At 33.7% G+C, this 18,365-nt stretch overlaps 2 protein-coding genes across 2 annotated transcripts in view; both read right to left on the bottom strand.

Moving 5' to 3' along the window:
- The window catches only part of LOC106110715, an 8,072-nt gene extending 910 nt beyond the window's left edge, over positions 1-7,162 (bottom strand). Inside the window, exons 1-3 of the mRNA XM_013292612.1 lie at positions 6,795-7,162; positions 2,058-2,275; positions 3-93 (exon numbers count right to left, since the gene is read on the bottom strand). Of these exons, the coding sequence (XP_013148066.1) occupies positions 3-93; positions 2,058-2,275; positions 6,795-6,912 (427 nt within the window). The 5' untranslated portion in view covers positions 6,913-7,162. The remainder of the gene's footprint in view (positions 1-2; positions 94-2,057; positions 2,276-6,794) is intronic.
- Positions 7,163-8,419: 1,257 nt separating this feature from the next.
- Positions 8,420-10,740, bottom strand: LOC106110753. The gene is made up of 3 exons (XM_013292650.1): positions 10,622-10,740; positions 10,331-10,473; positions 8,420-9,822 (listed from the first exon to the last, which is right to left on the bottom strand). The coding sequence occupies exons 2-3, from the start codon at positions 10,460-10,462 to the stop codon at positions 8,794-8,796; spliced, it is 1,161 nt and encodes a 386-aa protein (XP_013148104.1). The 5' UTR covers positions 10,463-10,473; positions 10,622-10,740; the 3' UTR covers positions 8,420-8,793.
- Positions 10,741-18,365: the final 7,625 nt, after the last annotated feature.

Below are 18,365 nucleotides of genomic sequence, written 5' to 3' on the forward strand. Positions count from 1 at the left end.
GTCCAGGAAGCGCACCTGCGGCAGCGGAGTCTGGCCGAGGATCTCGACGCACAGCGCTCGGACCCAGCGCGCATATTCCGTCTCGTTACAAGCCTGTTACGAGAGAAGTTTAAAATGAGATTTTGATATATATGAAATGCTGTGACATGTATCACAAATGTAAAAACTTAAAACGAAATCCAAGGACCAAATTTCTCTAAAAAAAAGTCGCCTACAAAAGAACTCTAGAAGCGTTTAACTTGGTAAGTTTACATGGAGGGTTCTATTCAATTTGGCCATTTTATGTCGACACCTTCGCGATCTAGCCCTTCATATGGTAAATACGGCCATCAAAAGGTCACCGCTTCACCATACACAAAGCCTCTATGATTTACGTCTGCTCCGTTACATCAAGGTCTATAAAACGCGGGTCGCGTGAGAAAGGTCCGCTGCCAAGGGGACCCAATCGTCGACAACAACTTGCCCCTTGCTATCTCCTTTGTGAGCAAAATGTTTTATATAAAAAACATATCTATTCATAGATAAGGCGATACTCCCGTTTCAAGATTGAAATCGTATTTTGTAATAATCGAGTATTTTTTACGAATTACTTAAAATTTAATAGCGTTTCAAAGACATATTGCAACAAAGGTAAAGCGCTGCGAGCTGATTGACAACAATGGGCGAAAGGTGTATCCGAATCAATGACCTTAAGTTTTAATGCTATGATGAATTATATTTAAGGTAACGTCAGGTCTAAACGTCTATTACATCTTTCAACACTAACATAATTTTATTGACACCGTAACATATGCGTGCTATTTTCAGTATTAGTGCAAACATACAAACGTGTGTTACGTAAAAACGATTGCATTTCATTACACAATAACAGCACATACATGTCTGCTAATAACTTCGTCACAGATAAAAGATCTTCCTTATTTAGAAGTAACTTGACAAGTATACATCTGCTAAAATACGAAAACTTGTCACCAATTAAATATTATGCAATTATTATATATCTAGCTGTTGAAAAAACATGGTGAAAGAATTTTAGAAATTGGCCCAGTAGCTTTTGAGTTATTTCAATACACACAAAAATACAAATCTTTCCTCTTTATAACATTGAATCAAGCAAGTCAAGGAAATATTTCACAAACGGACGATTCCATAATTCAAAGTTCATAATATTCAGATAATTTATAAAACAACTAAGTAAATTTACCATCTTCCAATACATTCAAAACTTAGTTCATTACTTCTTGTTTCAGTCTTAAATTTTTTTCATGTCTTACAAAAAATATTCCCTCTTCAATTTTAGTACGGTTTTTACCCCTTCAAGAAAATCAATGTAAATATTCTACTTATAAGGCCATACGTTTTTGTATGATAATATACAGACGCTAGTCATTGTATTGAGACAATGCTTTCATAAATTTGCAACTGTTAGCAGTCGTTACATGACGCCAACGCTCCACACAATAGTAAACATTTACACTTTATAGAAAAACACGACCCTGAGACGTAGAGACAAATTATTTTATATCTTTGTTTTTGTTTATATAACAATAGTATTTACAATATGGTTGGCTAATGAGGTTTCATGAGACGATTATCAAATAAATCTAAACGGCGTCGAAAACGTTAATAAACGTTAAAGCTGGCAAAGATTTTCAAATACATTCCCTGTCTTACTCTGGTTTAGTATAAATAATTTGACATTTGACAATAGTATTTTGTTGCTTATTAGGCTGTACTTTCTACGGACTTAGAGCCTGTCCCATCAAATTGTAAATTGTGTGATAACCGGAAATATCGGACTTTGTTACCTTATCTGTCAGTAACGTTCTTTTTAAGCTATCTGAGCCTCTATCAGCCCGTGGTGGGACAGGCCTTTAGTCATTTTGTTCATCTACAAGATACTACTAAGAAATCGACAATCTCTTAGCCCGGATTACACACTTCATTTCGAATCATCGCATTTACAATCTCACATACGTACGTGGCAACAAACCACATTGCCCGTGGTTCTTGCTCTTTCATGGTGCCTTAATTTGTGCGGTGTCAAAGTTCTTTACCTGAAACGTAGCGACGGGAGCGTCATCGCGCAGTCTAGATAGTTGGAAGGCGTTGGGCAGAACCCCAGCACGCAGGTGTAGATGTCGGAGGGGCAGTCGAGCCGCAGGCCGACGGGGCAATGTTCCCTCTCGCCACGCAAGGAGGCAGCCTCCGCGCACCGCCGCACGCACCCACGCCCACGAACCCTCATCCTCATTGTAATATTGCCGGAGAACGCCTGGTGAAAGAATAAAGATTATTAAGTAACTCTTCTTATTTGAAACATGAGGGATGGGTTAACTAATGATGAAAACGTCACAGATGTCCCGTCAAATGGATTTTATAAAAAGGCAGAGTATCTTTTTTATTTTCGCGATGCGACTTTACGTTGGTCTTACATTAAAAATAGAGAAAAGGCTGTTTTATCTAAAGATATATCAGTAATATAACAAATCTTCATTGTTCCAAATTACATTTAGTTTGGTCTGTATTATAAAGCATATTGTGGAAAGTTATGAAACTAATTTTTCACGTACATTAGATAGTGAAGTAATAAAGAAGCCTATTGAAGCGCGATCAACCAGGTTTTTTATATTCTTGGATATAAATTTAAAGTTTGGGTCGTGCATATTGTTAGCAGATGTAACCGAGTTTAACAAAAGATCTGAGAAAGTAAAAACAATACTAAAACAAACACAAGCTCATCTTGCTTGGGGATAGATAAATATCCCAAATGCGTTTTGATAAATCAAATGATAAATTACTAAAGTAAGTGTTGAGTTTTAACAGTCAATGGCCCGCTTTTCACTTTTAGTTAGAACTGGACGTGTATAGCGGGCTTTATAGTATCCAATACTGTTAAATTCAACTTGGTTTACTGGTTTTACATTCTTTTTTAATCTGTATTTAAAACTTATTACCACTTAATGTCTTCACCTCTAACGTGTCTGACGTCTTTTATTCACCTTGTATATATGAATTAAATTAGTGTAATCACAGCCGGCGAGGCAGTCGCTAAACGAATAATAAGATTATCGGCGACTACGTCAATGAAGTTTTTCAATGTCTCCTATATTTGTACTACATCACGACCTCAACATTAGATAACAATTATATACGTATATATAGCAAATGTTCTTTAACATAGCATTGTATTATCTGTGCCTCGACCTTAATTAGAAAACGAGTTGCTGTCCGCGACTTCGCATGCGTGCTTTCTTTTCTATACTGGTTCTTTTCTTTTATTTGTTGAAAATAATCTTGATAATTATAGAAATGATAAAAATAATATACTAACGACGTATGAGACGTAACATTTATTAAAATACTAACTGCGACTGCGACCCCGCGGAATTTAAAAAAAAAACTTAATTAGTATTCTATATCCTTCTAGACTAAGTTCTATATTTTTCTAAATTCCATCGAAATCCGTTTCAGCGGTTTAGGCTGTAAACCCTAACAAACATCCATCCATCTAAATTTTCGCATTTATAATATTAGTAAGAATAAGGGCCTGTCCCACCACTGGCTGATAGAGCTGATAGTTTTAAATCACGTCACTGTCAGATAAGGGAACAAAATCCGATATTTCCATCATATATTTTAAACGTTTGATTGTAATCAGACAATTTACAATTTAGTGGGACAGGCCCTGCTTTAAAATTACAAGACATCAACAGATTTCTACTAAAACAAACATTAGTAAAGTCTTTACATATTACTTAATATTTACAATAGAATATAATTTCCATAACAAACAATATTACGCAAACTATGGTCATAAAGTCGAAAGTGACGGAGAAAGTAAATTTGAAGGGCCGTTATGGGAAACCAGCATCATACTACAACACGTAACTGCGGATAGCAAATTTATATAGACATCACATAAATATTTTATAGGATTGTGGTTTTAAATGAACTTTTTATTGAGTAAATATAGCCATATTCTCTAACAATGATGCTTGTATAAGAGGAAGGAAAATGCAACTAAAATAATAGATATTATACGTCAATAGAACATAAACTTGACTAAAATGATTGTTTTGAGTAGTTCGCTACTGGTTTCTTAAAATTTTAAAGTACCAAACATTTTCATGTAATAAAAGCAAAATTACATTTTTTCATCGGCATATATAACCTATATAACCTATATACGTCCCCACCGAGGGGCTCGAAGCCCCTGTGAGTATAGTACAGTATACTATATATAATATAGTATCTGGTGATGATGATGATGGTATATAACCTGCACATATCTGCGAAAAATTCAAAGAATGTTTGAAGTCAACCCGCTGTGCAGCGTGTTTAACTATAGCGTAGTCACCCCTAACTTAGTGTACGCTCTTAGCCCCTCAGTAGGCACGTATAATGAGCTAGTGATGAAGATTGTCATATAACAGATAATAATTACCAAAAGAATTATCTTACTAGTCATACTTCATACTAATATTATAAATGTGAAAGTTTAGATGGATGGATGGACATTTGTTAGAGTTTGTAGCATAAACAGATGAACGGATCTTAATGAAATATGGTATAGATGTAGAGGATAGTCTAGAAGAACAAATAGGCAACTCGCTTTTGTTTTTTTGTTAATTCAACGCAGACGGATTCACGGGCGAAAGCTAGTATTCAATAAATAATATTATGAGATGATACTGAATATGTCGGTGTAAGGTCTGCAGACTAAACAAATGACTATTATTATAATAAAGATAACTTGACGCCAATCGCGTAAAAGAATCGAAGTATTCAATTATTTTTAAAATACCATCATCAGTATCGTATTCCGATCATAAATGAAACCAAAAGACAAACGACAGCTCAAAAGTTCTGTGTGAATTTGAAATGCAGCGATATTTAACCTTGACATATCTCGTAATTCCCTTTCGTTTAACTTCTCATAGATTCTTTCGTTATCAATGTCGGAGGTATAGACTGGTACAATATTGACACTGGCGTCGTCTCTTTGACTGCTGATACCAATATCTATAATAAACATTCTTTAAGCAATATATAGAAACGCGCACGCACCGCTTGCTGTGTGTTGCTAGTAAAGTAAAACAGAAAAATTTCGGACCGAAGTTTTGCAAGAGATTTTAATCACACTAAACAATAGACTGTACGTATCGATTGCTATCGATTATTTAATTTCGAACTAAAATCGTTAACGTTTTAAAAACTTCGAGGTGGATTATTGCTTCGATATTTGCATAAAGTCATCGACTTTTATTTGTGTCACAATGAATAATGAAGATATATGCAAAAAAAGTTTACATTAAAAAACTCACTCACTAATTTTATAACACATTACTTCGCGGCGTAGGATGTCAGCAATCCCTACCGAGCCCTACAATTACACTACGCTTTACGTTATATATTTTCACGCTAAGGGGGTTAAAAAATTGGAAATAAACAGTCATGTGGGAAAGGAAACAAACTACTAGCTGCCAACATAAAGGAAGCAAGGTATGGTAACGGTAATTTTGACATAGGCAATTGAGAATTTGACGAATGTAAACAACATTATAAACTTTTTGATAATTCCACGCGGATGAAGCCACACTGGAACAGCCAGTAAACATAAAGGCGCAGACCAACTAGTGCCAACTTCACATAACATCCGAACACGATAACGCATCAAATTGCAGATTGTACTACTACATCGACTGATATTAGGATATGCGTAGGGCTGCCACTTCACGTAGTATGACACGAACTCGAAGAGTTATGGGTTTGACATTAAAGTCTTTGGTCAAGGTCATGTAAAACAAATAACGATCAAAGGGCTACATAGTGTTGTTTACTTTTTAGGGCTCATTTTGTTTAACTTTTAAACAAAATGAGCCCTAAAAAGCACCCGCCACCGCGTACCAGGTAACCCTAGGTGTGCTCTCTTTATTATATTTTTAAACTAGAACTATAGTTGCAGATAGACGTACAATCATTATTAGCAGAGCATTGGAAACATAAGGGAATTAGGCTTCAGTCTATTGTAAAAGGTGATTATATGAGAAAAATTTAACCTAGTAATACCGGGGTTTAATTACCTAGTAATTCTTAAGCTTATCGAGTATTACATATTTAGTAGTTCGTCGTATTTTATCTTCAATTGAATTAATTTACGAACATTATCATAAAAATAGTAAAAACTGAAACTTGTGTTTAAATCTTGCTTAGAAATTATAACCAAATATGGTCATTTCGCTCTTATACATAAAACGAGGTAAATCAAGCCAAGCGCCTTACTTTGGTGTCATGTAAACAATAGTTATTAAGTGGTCACACCATTTGTCGATGAACCAATTCCACTTATAAGGAAAAACGAAAAAGTCTAAAGCGAAAAATTTGTATAACAGCAGTATGTAAATATTGCTTTTGGTGCAGTAGATTTAGTAATAATGTAGATATTACAGTTTTGTAAAGAGTAGCCACACACACACACAGATTATAAATATTTATTTTGGTCCATGTTGACACACTTTCGGTTTGCATTTTAGCAGATAGCTGATCTTTTATCAAAGCAAAATATAACCTATTTGTTATTTCTAGAGTACTAATTAAAATTTTATAAAAGTAAACACAAGAAATATAAAAGATATCTAATCAGAGTTGCTACGTATAATACAATTATTATGGAATAAAAATCAGATCCATATCTTACATATAGTAAACAATTCGGATATTTATCATTTCATCTACTAAATTATTCTAGATCGTATAACGTACTAACATTTAGTATTCCGAAGTAAACCGACCTGATATCCTGAAGTCAGGGTCAGCGGGCGTCGGAAATGGTCCGGGTGTGAGCTCAGGGCGCAGTTTTCGCAAGCCGGCGACCACTCGCGGCGCCGGCGACTGCTCACCAACAAGCATCGCCCGATTCACCACAACATTTTCAAAATCAAACACCTCACAACACACAAAACATCACTTTATTCACATAAAAAGCAACCAACAAACAACAATGTCTAGTTGTCAAATAATTTAAATATAACGTCAAATCTGACAGTTCGTTTGTTTTTAAAATTCGAAATTTATCGTTACATTTTGCGCGTAACGCATCTAGTCTATCGCACGCGAGTTTTCGCAAGCCACTGAGGAACCTCGCTGCTCGACCAGCTGACGTATCAATGAATGAAAAAGCATGCGTGAGGTTGATTTGTGCTCCCCACCACCCAGCTACTTTTGAACAATAATAAACAATCCAGATTCAATTAAAGTCACTACTACCGCCATCTATCAACGAGTAGTAAAAACTTTTCTCGAGGTATGTTGAAACAAAATTGAAAACAAACACAGTTTTTTTTTGTAACAAGAAAACTAAACTTTTGCGTCAGTATAAATTTATTCATTTACTCATTATAAATTGTTTTTTTTTATGTAGTTTAAAGATGAAATATTAAAACAAAACTGTGAGACTGTTTTGTTTTCATTTATTCTTATTAAATAAAATTAGGTGTAAATTAATAACACAGCGTAAAATCTTTAAAATATATTGATTTCACGTTTTCTTAACTTCCACTTTTTTACAATTTTTTTAGCGTGCCATCTGTTGGGTGAAAAGCTAAACTATTTTTCTTAGTTCGAACATTTGATAATAGATGTCGCTCAGAAGAATTTCAGAAAGAGAAATTTAATTATAGTTCCATAAGTTTATCATAGATGGCGTGGTTTTTGAATCCAATAATTAAAAAGTATTATTTGTTAATCATGTCTAATAGATGTCACTGAGCGTCGTGTTTGAATCTTTGAATACCTTCATTTGATTTTTGTGAATTTTAATTGCTTATTAAAAACAAATTATTGTTAACTTTTGATAATTTATTTAATATTAGACTAAGATCGTAATTATACTACATTAAATGTATCAATCAAAGTAAATATTTCGGAGTATGTAAATCAGTACGGAGTAATTATCGTAAAAATTATAATATTGTTAATTAGGACATTAAAGCATGATCACTAAGCCATTAGTTTTAAATACATACTTTAAAGTAATTTCGCATATTAATTACGTCTATTGGTAAATTCATTAAATAATTATATTACTAGAAATCAACATCGGACCTAGTAAAAAGGAAAGGATAAATTAAAACTTTAAATTTGTAACACTGCACTGTGTTGGCAGTGGTAGTGTATTATAAAAAAAGAAAGGGCTAACTAAAAACCACAAGTCTGTTGACCTATTAAAAATAGAAATAACTTTATTGAAAAACAAGAGATTAACAATTACAATAACAGTTATACCAACTAAAAGAAAATTACAAATTGTATTGTACTATGTAGGAAGTGATTGTTTAAATTGCTTGTTTTTTAGATTTTGACCAACAGTGAAGGAAATTAAGGGTGTAGTAAAACAAGTAACAAAAGAAAGTCAATATTTTTTAAAGAAAAGTAGTTTTTATTTTATCATATCAATTTTATTTCTCAATATATAATCACACTGATATAACATATGTCATAAATAGTAATAAGTAAACCTTCAATATTTATGAAGGCGAGGTTGAAATAAATTATAGTCAATAAAACGTAGATCAATCTTGTTTTGGAAGATTACAAAAAAAATCTTAAATTTTAAGGAAGACGAGATCAAATAAATGGCACGGCGATGTAATTACAACCCGTCTTAACTGGCTTAAAATTATTAAGGCACTACATTGAGTCTTATACTAATTAAAACATTATTATATAAACTTAAACAAATTAAAGCTTTATAATGGAAGAAATATCACAATAATAATGACATTATGACTGTTACCACGGGCGCCATTTGTTGACGTCCAAGTCGTCCGCCGGAGGTCCCGGCCGAAGGTGATCTTTTTTCTCGGCATAAAAAGCGTCAAGTTGTCGTTTAGCCTCCTCCTGTTTTTTGTACTCTTGGTACTCGATCAGTTTCCTTTTCTTTTTTGGCGGCAAGTTACTATAATCCATCGGCGATTCGCAATGTTCCGGAAGACTGGCCGCATTGGGTTTACTTTGAACCGTCGATTCTTCATTGACGTTGCGTTGTTCAAAGTTTTTCGGCGAATGTGCGACCTCGCTCACTGAAGCTGGTGACTTTATCTTTCTTAAGTCTAGTGTGTCGTTGTTGCTAGGATAGGACGCCATTTGATATTCGTATTCAGCTCTGTATGCGTCTTCTGGGGGCAAATATTTTGCTTCCGGTTGCTCGTTGAAGTCAACAATTGCGTTGTGTTCGTTTCCCCGTTTGTCCATAATGTGCTGTCTTATTTTCTGTAAGATCGCATCTTTCGCTTCTGCTGGGACTCTATTGAAGTAGCCATTACGTCCGGAACTGTGCTCTTGTGGAGGCTGTTGCATTTTATCGACTGTCGTAAGAAGGCCTGCCATTGGGTAGGGCTTAGGCTGTGCTCTGGCCTGTCTAGAATAAGACCACTGTTTCGCTCCATCTCCAGAATAGACTGAATCTTCTGCATCGGAGGAGGATCGGTCGTGATCGCTGTAGTAATGATGGCGGTCTGATAAAACTGAAGACGGGGAGGTGGGCGGTGAAAAAGGCGGTCTTTCCGGCACATGTATAGTCAGCGGCTGAGACGTGATCAGCCTTGACAAGTGACTGATCAGATTCTGACTGACTTTCTCGTCTAAATCCGGCACCGACATGATGAATCTGCATGCTTCGGCAGCGCATTGGCCGAATCCTGCTTGAAACTTCTTCGCTTCTAACACTGGGTCTTTAGGGGTGTGGAGTTTCGTGAGATGGTTTACTGTTAGCTCGAGAATATCGGCCTTTTCGAGCTTGCTCAAGTTGTCGTCATCGATCTGTAAAGGAGAGAACACATTAAATGAAGCAGGTGCACTGTTTCTCGCGTTAGCTAGGAGAGGCCTCATATTAATATAACTGTTCTCGGCGTCGAGCGGATCGTCCTGTTTATTAATTGCCTGCACTTTTGTATTCCAGTTTCGCTCGCTCTGTACATATCCGAGTTATAAGAAGGACGACCGGTCGCAATAAAAAATAAACGGCGTGTGAATGGAGGATGGATTACATTTTAAATGATGAACGTTTTTTTTTTTTAATTAATAATACAGTCTCGAACTGTGAACGCTTGCTAATTAATAATTGTGCTTCAAAAATGATGAATGTCATGAATTTAATGATATTTATTCATGACATTCATGTAATTTAAAAATATTTATGTAGCATAAGTTATGTTTATTTATAATAAAATTTGTATCATTAGATCACATTAAATTCCTTAGTCTGGAATTAATTATATCAAGACAGACTTTAAATTATGGAATAATCATAAAAAAACACTAAACGTACCTCTAAAGCGCCCACCATGAGGTCCTTGAGCTCGTCGAGGCAGCGGTTGATGCGCGCGCGCCGCTTCCTCTCCAAAAGCGGCTTTGTTATCTTCTTGTACTTAGCCGTCTTCGACAACGGCGCTGGATCCATTGTGATGTATTCTGTTACAATAACAGAGATTAATTATTTACATATTTAACGGATGAATATTCACAACTATTACAAATACACGATCCGTGAATGTATGAATATTAAATTAAAATTGACCGAATGATAAAGTATTATAATGCGTTTTATAGCCGGACTAACCTTTCGAATTAACCGGAATCCACGATCGTAAACGACAAGGATGTATATATTTTTTGTAAAAATGTAAACTACTTGAAAGCCCGTCGGTACGGGACACCCGCCTTCACCCGTGGCCCGTAATGCACTGCCTGAAAAAAGCCTTCTCCCCGCGGCGTTCCCCCGCCCGTCCCGCCCGCTCCCCGGGCACGCCACCCCCGCTGCGCGCGGGCCCATTCATAGCGAGAGCACGTGTGGCCGAGCTATCGGGTTTCCAGCATGCGTAATATACTTTCCCAGCCCTTAAAATGCAAGGCTTATTCGTTTAATATTCCTTACAAAAAGGAAATAGGAATACTGATGATAACTGCATAACATCGCTTTATCATATATCTACTATAAGGAACTATGTTCTATCATAAAAACTTTGCAGAGATCTGTGGTAAAGACCCCTTTTATATTTTAACTAGCTTTCGCTGCGACTATGTCCACGCGAAATTGAAAAAAAAAAATAAACTAAGCCTATGTGTTCTTCCAGACTTCCGTATCTATATCAAATTTCATCGATATCCATTAAGCAGTTTAGGCTACAAATGCTAAGAAACATCCATCCATCCATGTAAACTTAGCATTTATAACATTAGTGACGGTAGGTAATTCTTAGTTGAATACATTAACAGGAGACAGTCGAATGAATACTTTAAAAAAAAATCGAGTTGTTATTGACGCGAATGACAACAATAAACGTAGGTTTCTCCATACTTAAGTTTCGTTTAGGCGTTTATAGATCTAATCCTTTTTGTGCACTCCGCACAACTAGGATAGTTAAGGAGGACTTGCACGTGTAAGTTGTAAATTCAATAACTTGTTTAATTACGTTATCAATGTGGAAACAGAGTTTTGAATATTCACATAAATCAATATGTAATTTATAGTATTCTGTGTGACATAAAATTAAGCATTTTATTACTTTGTTATTATCTCATATTCAAGGAATAAGTAGGTAGTTATTTAGTATTAACATAATTAGTTTGTAACAAAAATGTATATTTTAGCCCTTGACTGTTATATTTCATATTAATAAATGCAATCCAGTGCAATTCACTGAAGGAAAACTATCGTAAAAAAGGCTATAAGTCGTTAGCAAAATTACTTATTGTGCTTTCGTCTTTTCGGCCAGTTATTTTATAATTAAAACCAAAAGAGTTCTTTTTGCTAATAACGGCAGATTCTTCTAAGTTAAATGCCGCAACGCAACTTCACTTTGAAGTTAGCGCTGAAGAATGGATACAAAAAAGCTTTTCTAACAAAAACAACCCCTAGGTAATAAATGGTCGACTCAAAGGACACAATTCGACCATAGCGGTAATTTTTATGCAGGTAAAGTTTCGGCGCGCGCCGGCTTTGATTGTTAAATAGGTTGTATTGTGATTAAACCTTTTTGGTCATTAAATAATTAAAACTTTTAAAACTGCTTGTAATCATTGTTTGAAAAATAATTGCTAATCATTAAAAAACACAAGACCTCATTAACACTAGGCGTTATAAAGTTAAGCAGTTTTTTTTTACTTTTTTTGTGTTTGCTTTGTACTAATATTATAAACAGGAAAGATTTGTATTTTTGGATTTATGTATGTATTCGATTCATATAAAAACTACTGGGTCGATGTAAAAAATCATTCACCATGAGAAAGGTAATTTATCTGTGAGCAACTTAGGCTATATTTTTTTAATTTCACGCGGGCAAAGTGCGAGCAACACTAATATTTAATATGATTATTAATACTATATTTATTACTTATGTTATTAATTTTATCTAAGTATTTAACATTTTAAAACTTTAAGTTTGATTTAACCAAACAGCACTTTGAAGGTTTTATATATTGTCTTTGCTATATATTACGTACTTTGATGTATATTATTTAGCACAATGGTCATAGAGTAAACAATAAAATGTTACAGTTTTTGTAATCTGTCTTAGGTACTTAATCTTTGAACACCGTTAGGTGAGCAAAGTATGTACAAAAAGTTTTACACAATTCATTACGAGTTTACTTTCTGTAGCAATAGAATGTTATAAAACAATAACACGTTAAGTAAGACACAAGCGCTTGCCGCAGATTCAGAGACAATAGGCAAAAGATAGCGGCACATTTAATATTCATCTTTGTACTATGTTTACACGAGGGTAGAACAGTTGTTCATAGCCAGAACAATAGATAGTGCAGTACTATAGTTGTTGGACAGTATACTCACTGTTAACGTAAGCAGTTGGTGAAATTCACATTTGATAAGCGTTATTGAAAGGAATATAAAGAAAATGTATAGAAATGGGCATGATGTATCGAAAATTGCTATTATTGTTATATCGATTATTGGGGTTAATTAGGATTGATGTTTTGGGTCGGCGTTGTGAGTTAAATAAATTTACAGTACTGGTTTGTATACTACTCTGCCTTACTTTAGTACCCTCGTGTGAAAGTAGCATTACCTGTTTACTTCCTGCGACGCTTTGCGGAGGATCAGCGCTCGCGCAAACAATGCCTGCCGTGCGCTTTGAACTATTGTTGCGTTTGTGCGAAAAATAAAACTTAACGTTTTTGTTGTTAACTGCTTGCAGTGTCGGCGAGACACACGAGTCTCAGAATACTGTACCTAGTTCCTCATTACATGCATTATTTTCAAAAATTGTATTCTTTAGCAGATGATATAGAATATTTTGACGTTGCCGTAATTTTGAAATTAATCGTGTTTGGAAAAGAATTTGTTATTTCAAATAAAAAGTATCCCGTTTTCTCCCGAAAGCTCTTAATTATGTATGTTTGTAATTCTCTTAATATCGTTAAATTTATTTCAATCTATACTATTATAATAAAGCGTAAACACACACTTCTTTGTTGCCTAAGATGTCAGCAATTACGGCATGTTTTTGAATAGTTCTTTTTTTTAATAAAAAGCCCTACACTTGCGTCACGCTTTAGACTATATATTTTAACGCCATTAAACTTAGGAGTCAAATATTTTGGATAAAAACCCTAATGTGGGAAAGAGACCATAAGTTGCTGCCAACATCAAGGAAGCAAGGTTGTCATCATGTCATGTCATTTTGACACTTGTAATTGATAATTTGACACATGTAAACAATAAAATGAAATTTTCATAATTTCATGCGGATGAAGTCGCACGGGAACAGCTAGTGTGTAAATAAAAATAATAAATTGTTAATAATATACATCGATAAGGACAGGTTCAAAGCTATTTATATTTCTGGATGCTCGCCCACGTGCCACATATAATCGTTATAAATGTTTACGTTTAAAGAAATCGTATAGAATTTCAAATCAGCATACAAATTAGCTGTAGAATGTAATCAGTGACACCCACAGCTTAAATACAATACCACGGAGACTTGTAGCTTCTGTCAAATAAAGAAAATATATAGCATTGAAATAAATATAAAAAAACGAAGTCTAATTCGCGTTGTTAAGAACGTCGCCTTGTTTAGGCACCAAATATGTCGTAAAAGAGGTAAAACGCTATATAACTAAAATGATTAAATGATTTTAAGTTGCCGTCCGCTCGAATTAAAAAAATTCTAAGTGTTATTTCAGACTATGTTCTACATCTATGCCTAATTTTAGCAAGATCCGTTTAGCCGTTTTAAAGACATGCAGTTACAAACATCTATCCATCTAAACATTCGCATTTATAATATTACTAAGATAAATAAAAAAAAAAGTTAAAATATTCAGTTTTTTTTTTCTCTTCAATTTTCTTGTCATTAGTTTTCAGTTTTTTAATGTTTACTCGATCATTCTGCAACGGTTCAACATATCCTTTTAAAATTTGGCACAGATATAAAACTAAGTCTGGAGTATACATGGGATGAGGTTCATCCCTGAGAAATGTCAGGTTCCCGAGGGTTACGTAGATTTTTGTTATTTATATAGTTCGTATGTTTTCTAATACCACGCGGACGAAGTCGCGGGTAACAGCTCGTTATTATATATTTTCATTATTATGAAGACACTTAAGTCAGTAAAGTCTTCTACCTATCACGTAATAATAGACGTTAATTGAATCAGTGACGTTTATCATTGTGTTACGGGGCACAGGCTTAGATTATTTTTTAATTTGACTTTTTAATTGAATGTTTGTCTCGTTATCAAAGGCATTGCATAGCTAAGCATTGCATGTATTATGCATCACGTCGCTTCATTAACAGTGGACGTCGGTGGTTACAGAGGCGTGGGTGTCTTTGTTTATTGCCGGTAGGGTGACCCTTTGACTTGTAGTTGAGGGGACAATGTATCTCCATGTATGAATCAAAGATGATGGTAATCAAAGATTAAGAAGAGCTTAGTTTAAAATTTAGTTTTAGTTAGCTTTTCTTTAGTTTGTTCATCTTAATTCGTGTATGCATTTTTTTAAGGTTCTGTAAGTACTTGTAATAAGGGAGTGTTTATTTTTGTTGCAATAAAGTTTGAGACTTTTGGTTTTATTTCATCGTACATTTAACTAAGTATTTAATAGAAATACGAAAATAGGACTTTAGGTATTTTTTTTTTATGTCATAAATCGATTCTGCTCAATAACAATTACGATATTATAAAAAACATTGAGAATTATTTTCATACCATTCTTTGTCAGTAAGACATTTTAATTATTTTTTTATTGTTTTGTATAATAAAACGTATTAATGGCAACCCTATACATGAGTACTGTGGCACGCGTGGGAAATGGACTCTCTGATCCGTTCTCACATAGAGCTCTTGTCACACAGCGTCTTAAGTTCACGCACTTGGTCAAAAATGCTGCAAGCAATATACGTACTTAAACCTTAACAAGTAGGGTTCAATTTTGAATGGTTAAAGACGACCGTTTTGGGTTGTTTTGGTGTCTGGCGCGCGTCGCTGGACATGATGACTTCGCGTTGAAGTGGCATATGTGAATAACGATTTATTGTTTTATTATGTTAACGAATTCGAGGTTATATCTGAGGTTATATTTAGATATCCTTATCGTGGCTTTGGAGAAATTCTTTAAAATTGTTTATTTTAGAAAATCGTAGTTTGTGTTAACATAAAACGACAAATATTTAAGATTATGATATTTAATTGCCTACTTGATATCTTTAACTACGAGTATTTTGCACTAGCTTTCGCGCGCGACTCCGATTGCGTGGAATTAAAAAAAAAACAAAAGTAGCCTATGTGTTCTTCCAGACTATCCCCTACGTCTATGCCAATTTTCATCTAGATCTGTTCAGACGTTTAAGCTACAAGCTTTAACAAACATCCATCTAAATGTTCGCATTTATAATATTAGTAAAACAAAATTTATTTTACATTCATCAATTTATAAAATCAAGAGTTATACACCAAACCTTTCGATTTCACGACAAAAATATTAACCTCTATGATGAGATCTTGTTGTAAATTTAATAAAATCAACAAAAAACTAAACCGTATATGAACTGTGCACTTGAATCAACTTCTTTTCCAAGTAAGCTTGTTAAAAAATCTGAGAATCGATTGAATCGGTACGATCTGATAAGAGCTACACGACTTATGTCCAGAGCACTGAATACTCGAGAAACTCCCTGCCTTCCCGTCCTCTCACTTCCCCTCCCGTGGAAAACGTTTCAAAGAAAATATGATGAATGAGTAGGAGACATATAAAATATTTATAACTATCATTGTATCCTTGTACACTTGTAGAAGTCATAAATAACTATAGATTTAATTTTATACCTCTAACAAATTATGTAGTGTAGAATAAACGCGGAACCAAATTTTAACTAACTTGTAAAAAAAAAACAGTGTTATTTAAAACCAGCCGTTGCTCGCGATTTTGTCCCTGTAAAATTAAAAAATAATAAAAAAAACGTAGCCTATGTTACTCACAGATAAATAGCCTTTTTAATTGTGAAATAATTTATGAATTCAATACATACAAAAATACAAATCTTTCCTCTTTTCATATTAGTACAGATTACGATTTTTATTTAGTACGGTTCTGACATTTCTAGTGTAGACATTAAGATGAAAATTAAAATGCATTCAAAATGTTCTATAAATAAAACGAATCTGATTTTTTATAAATTTTGACGCAAATATGGCGGAATGACGCACTAATATAAAGTTTAAAAAAATTAAGATTTTTAAATAATAGCTTGACATTTAAAAAATTTGGATAAATGTTGCATTCGATTGTCAGCTATCTTTTGCAATGGAAATTTACTACTTAGCAACACAAATGTTTCAAGCTTTAGTATCTCAAATTATGTTAATAAAACTCTAAAGCCTTTTAAAAATCTGCATACAATTAAATTTTATGCCGAATCTAACTTTAAAATCTAATAAAGAGGTTCATGTATGGTAGAACTGGGATGGAAAGCTGGACTGCTTAAAGCTTGCTTTATTATTGTATATATTATGGGATGGATCCCCGGTTTTGTGGAATTAGAGGACCTCAATAGCTATCATTTAAACTCAAAGTTTTTTTCCCGATTTTCTATAGTTTTAGGGTTATTTAATTTTTTGTAAAAAATCAAAGAAAGTTGTGTTAGTTATACTATTTATAACTCAAGAACGGCTTTATCGATATGGCCAGTAACTATTTATTCCGTTCGACTCTCTTTTGTTTTTTTAATCCAACGCGGACGGAGTCGCGGAAGAAAGCTAGATTAACATATTTTCTGGCGTCAGGTTGTCCCTCCGTTTCGGGTTTTAACGTTAATTTATCAGTAAGAAAAATGCTTTTAGAATTCCAGTAACTAAACTTAAAAAGTTTTTATTAAAAAACACAGAAATCGTCCTCGGGATGAAACGGATATCTGTATAGACTATTAAACTAGATCGGCGCCCGCGCATCTAATCGAATGTTTTCTACGACTGGGACCGACAGCAGACAAAATCGATCGTTAAATATTATTTCACCTTCATTTTTTAAATAACAAAAACCGGATCCGATTTATTTTAAAAATAAATTAATACAATAAATTTTTTCGATCATTAATCTTTAATGTTTTAAATATAATTTAAATATGAATACATACATCGTTAATTAACATAGGAATCGAACAATTTTTAGGCAAATAGTGTTTTTAATTAAAGAATTATAAAATTTTATGCCCACACATTTATCTGGACAGAGTTTTTATTTGGTATAAAACAATGGAAATATATACCTACTAGTCGAAAAATATTATTGTTTAGAAATATTTTATTTTGGCGTTAGGTTATGAACGATAAATTGGACTTAATATGCGTTTTATGGATATCGATTTCTGATACTGTTGGTAATAATATATTTTTTTAGAATATAACCTTTTGAAATGAGAATTCTTTTGTAATCATATTTATATTTAGGCCTAATTTGCATTTAAATCGAGTTCATTAAATATATTTAGTGTTGTTTCACTCGTTGACTTAATGTTATATGTTTTAATCAAAAAAGAGTACAATTTAAAATTCACGGCATGACCTAGACAATATTTGTGGCATTAAGGGTTGATTTTTGGCACCCTCATTTAAATTCTGAAGAACTTAAATTAAAAAATGACACCAAATCTTTACAATAAATATTTTTTGAAAATATACAGTACTCACAGATATTATAAAAAGGAAAGTTTGTATTTTTCGATTTTTGTATGTATTTTACACAAAAACTACTAGGCCAAATTTAAAAATTCTTTCACCGATAAAAAGTTAAAATTTACTTCGACGAAGTCGCGAACAACAGCCAGCATCAGGATATAATAATT

Source organism: Papilio polytes, unplaced genomic scaffold (genome assembly GCF_000836215.1).
Source record: "Papilio polytes unplaced genomic scaffold, Ppol_1.0 DF824191.1, whole genome shotgun sequence".
Taxonomy (NCBI): domain Eukaryota; kingdom Metazoa; phylum Arthropoda; class Insecta; order Lepidoptera; family Papilionidae; genus Papilio; species Papilio polytes.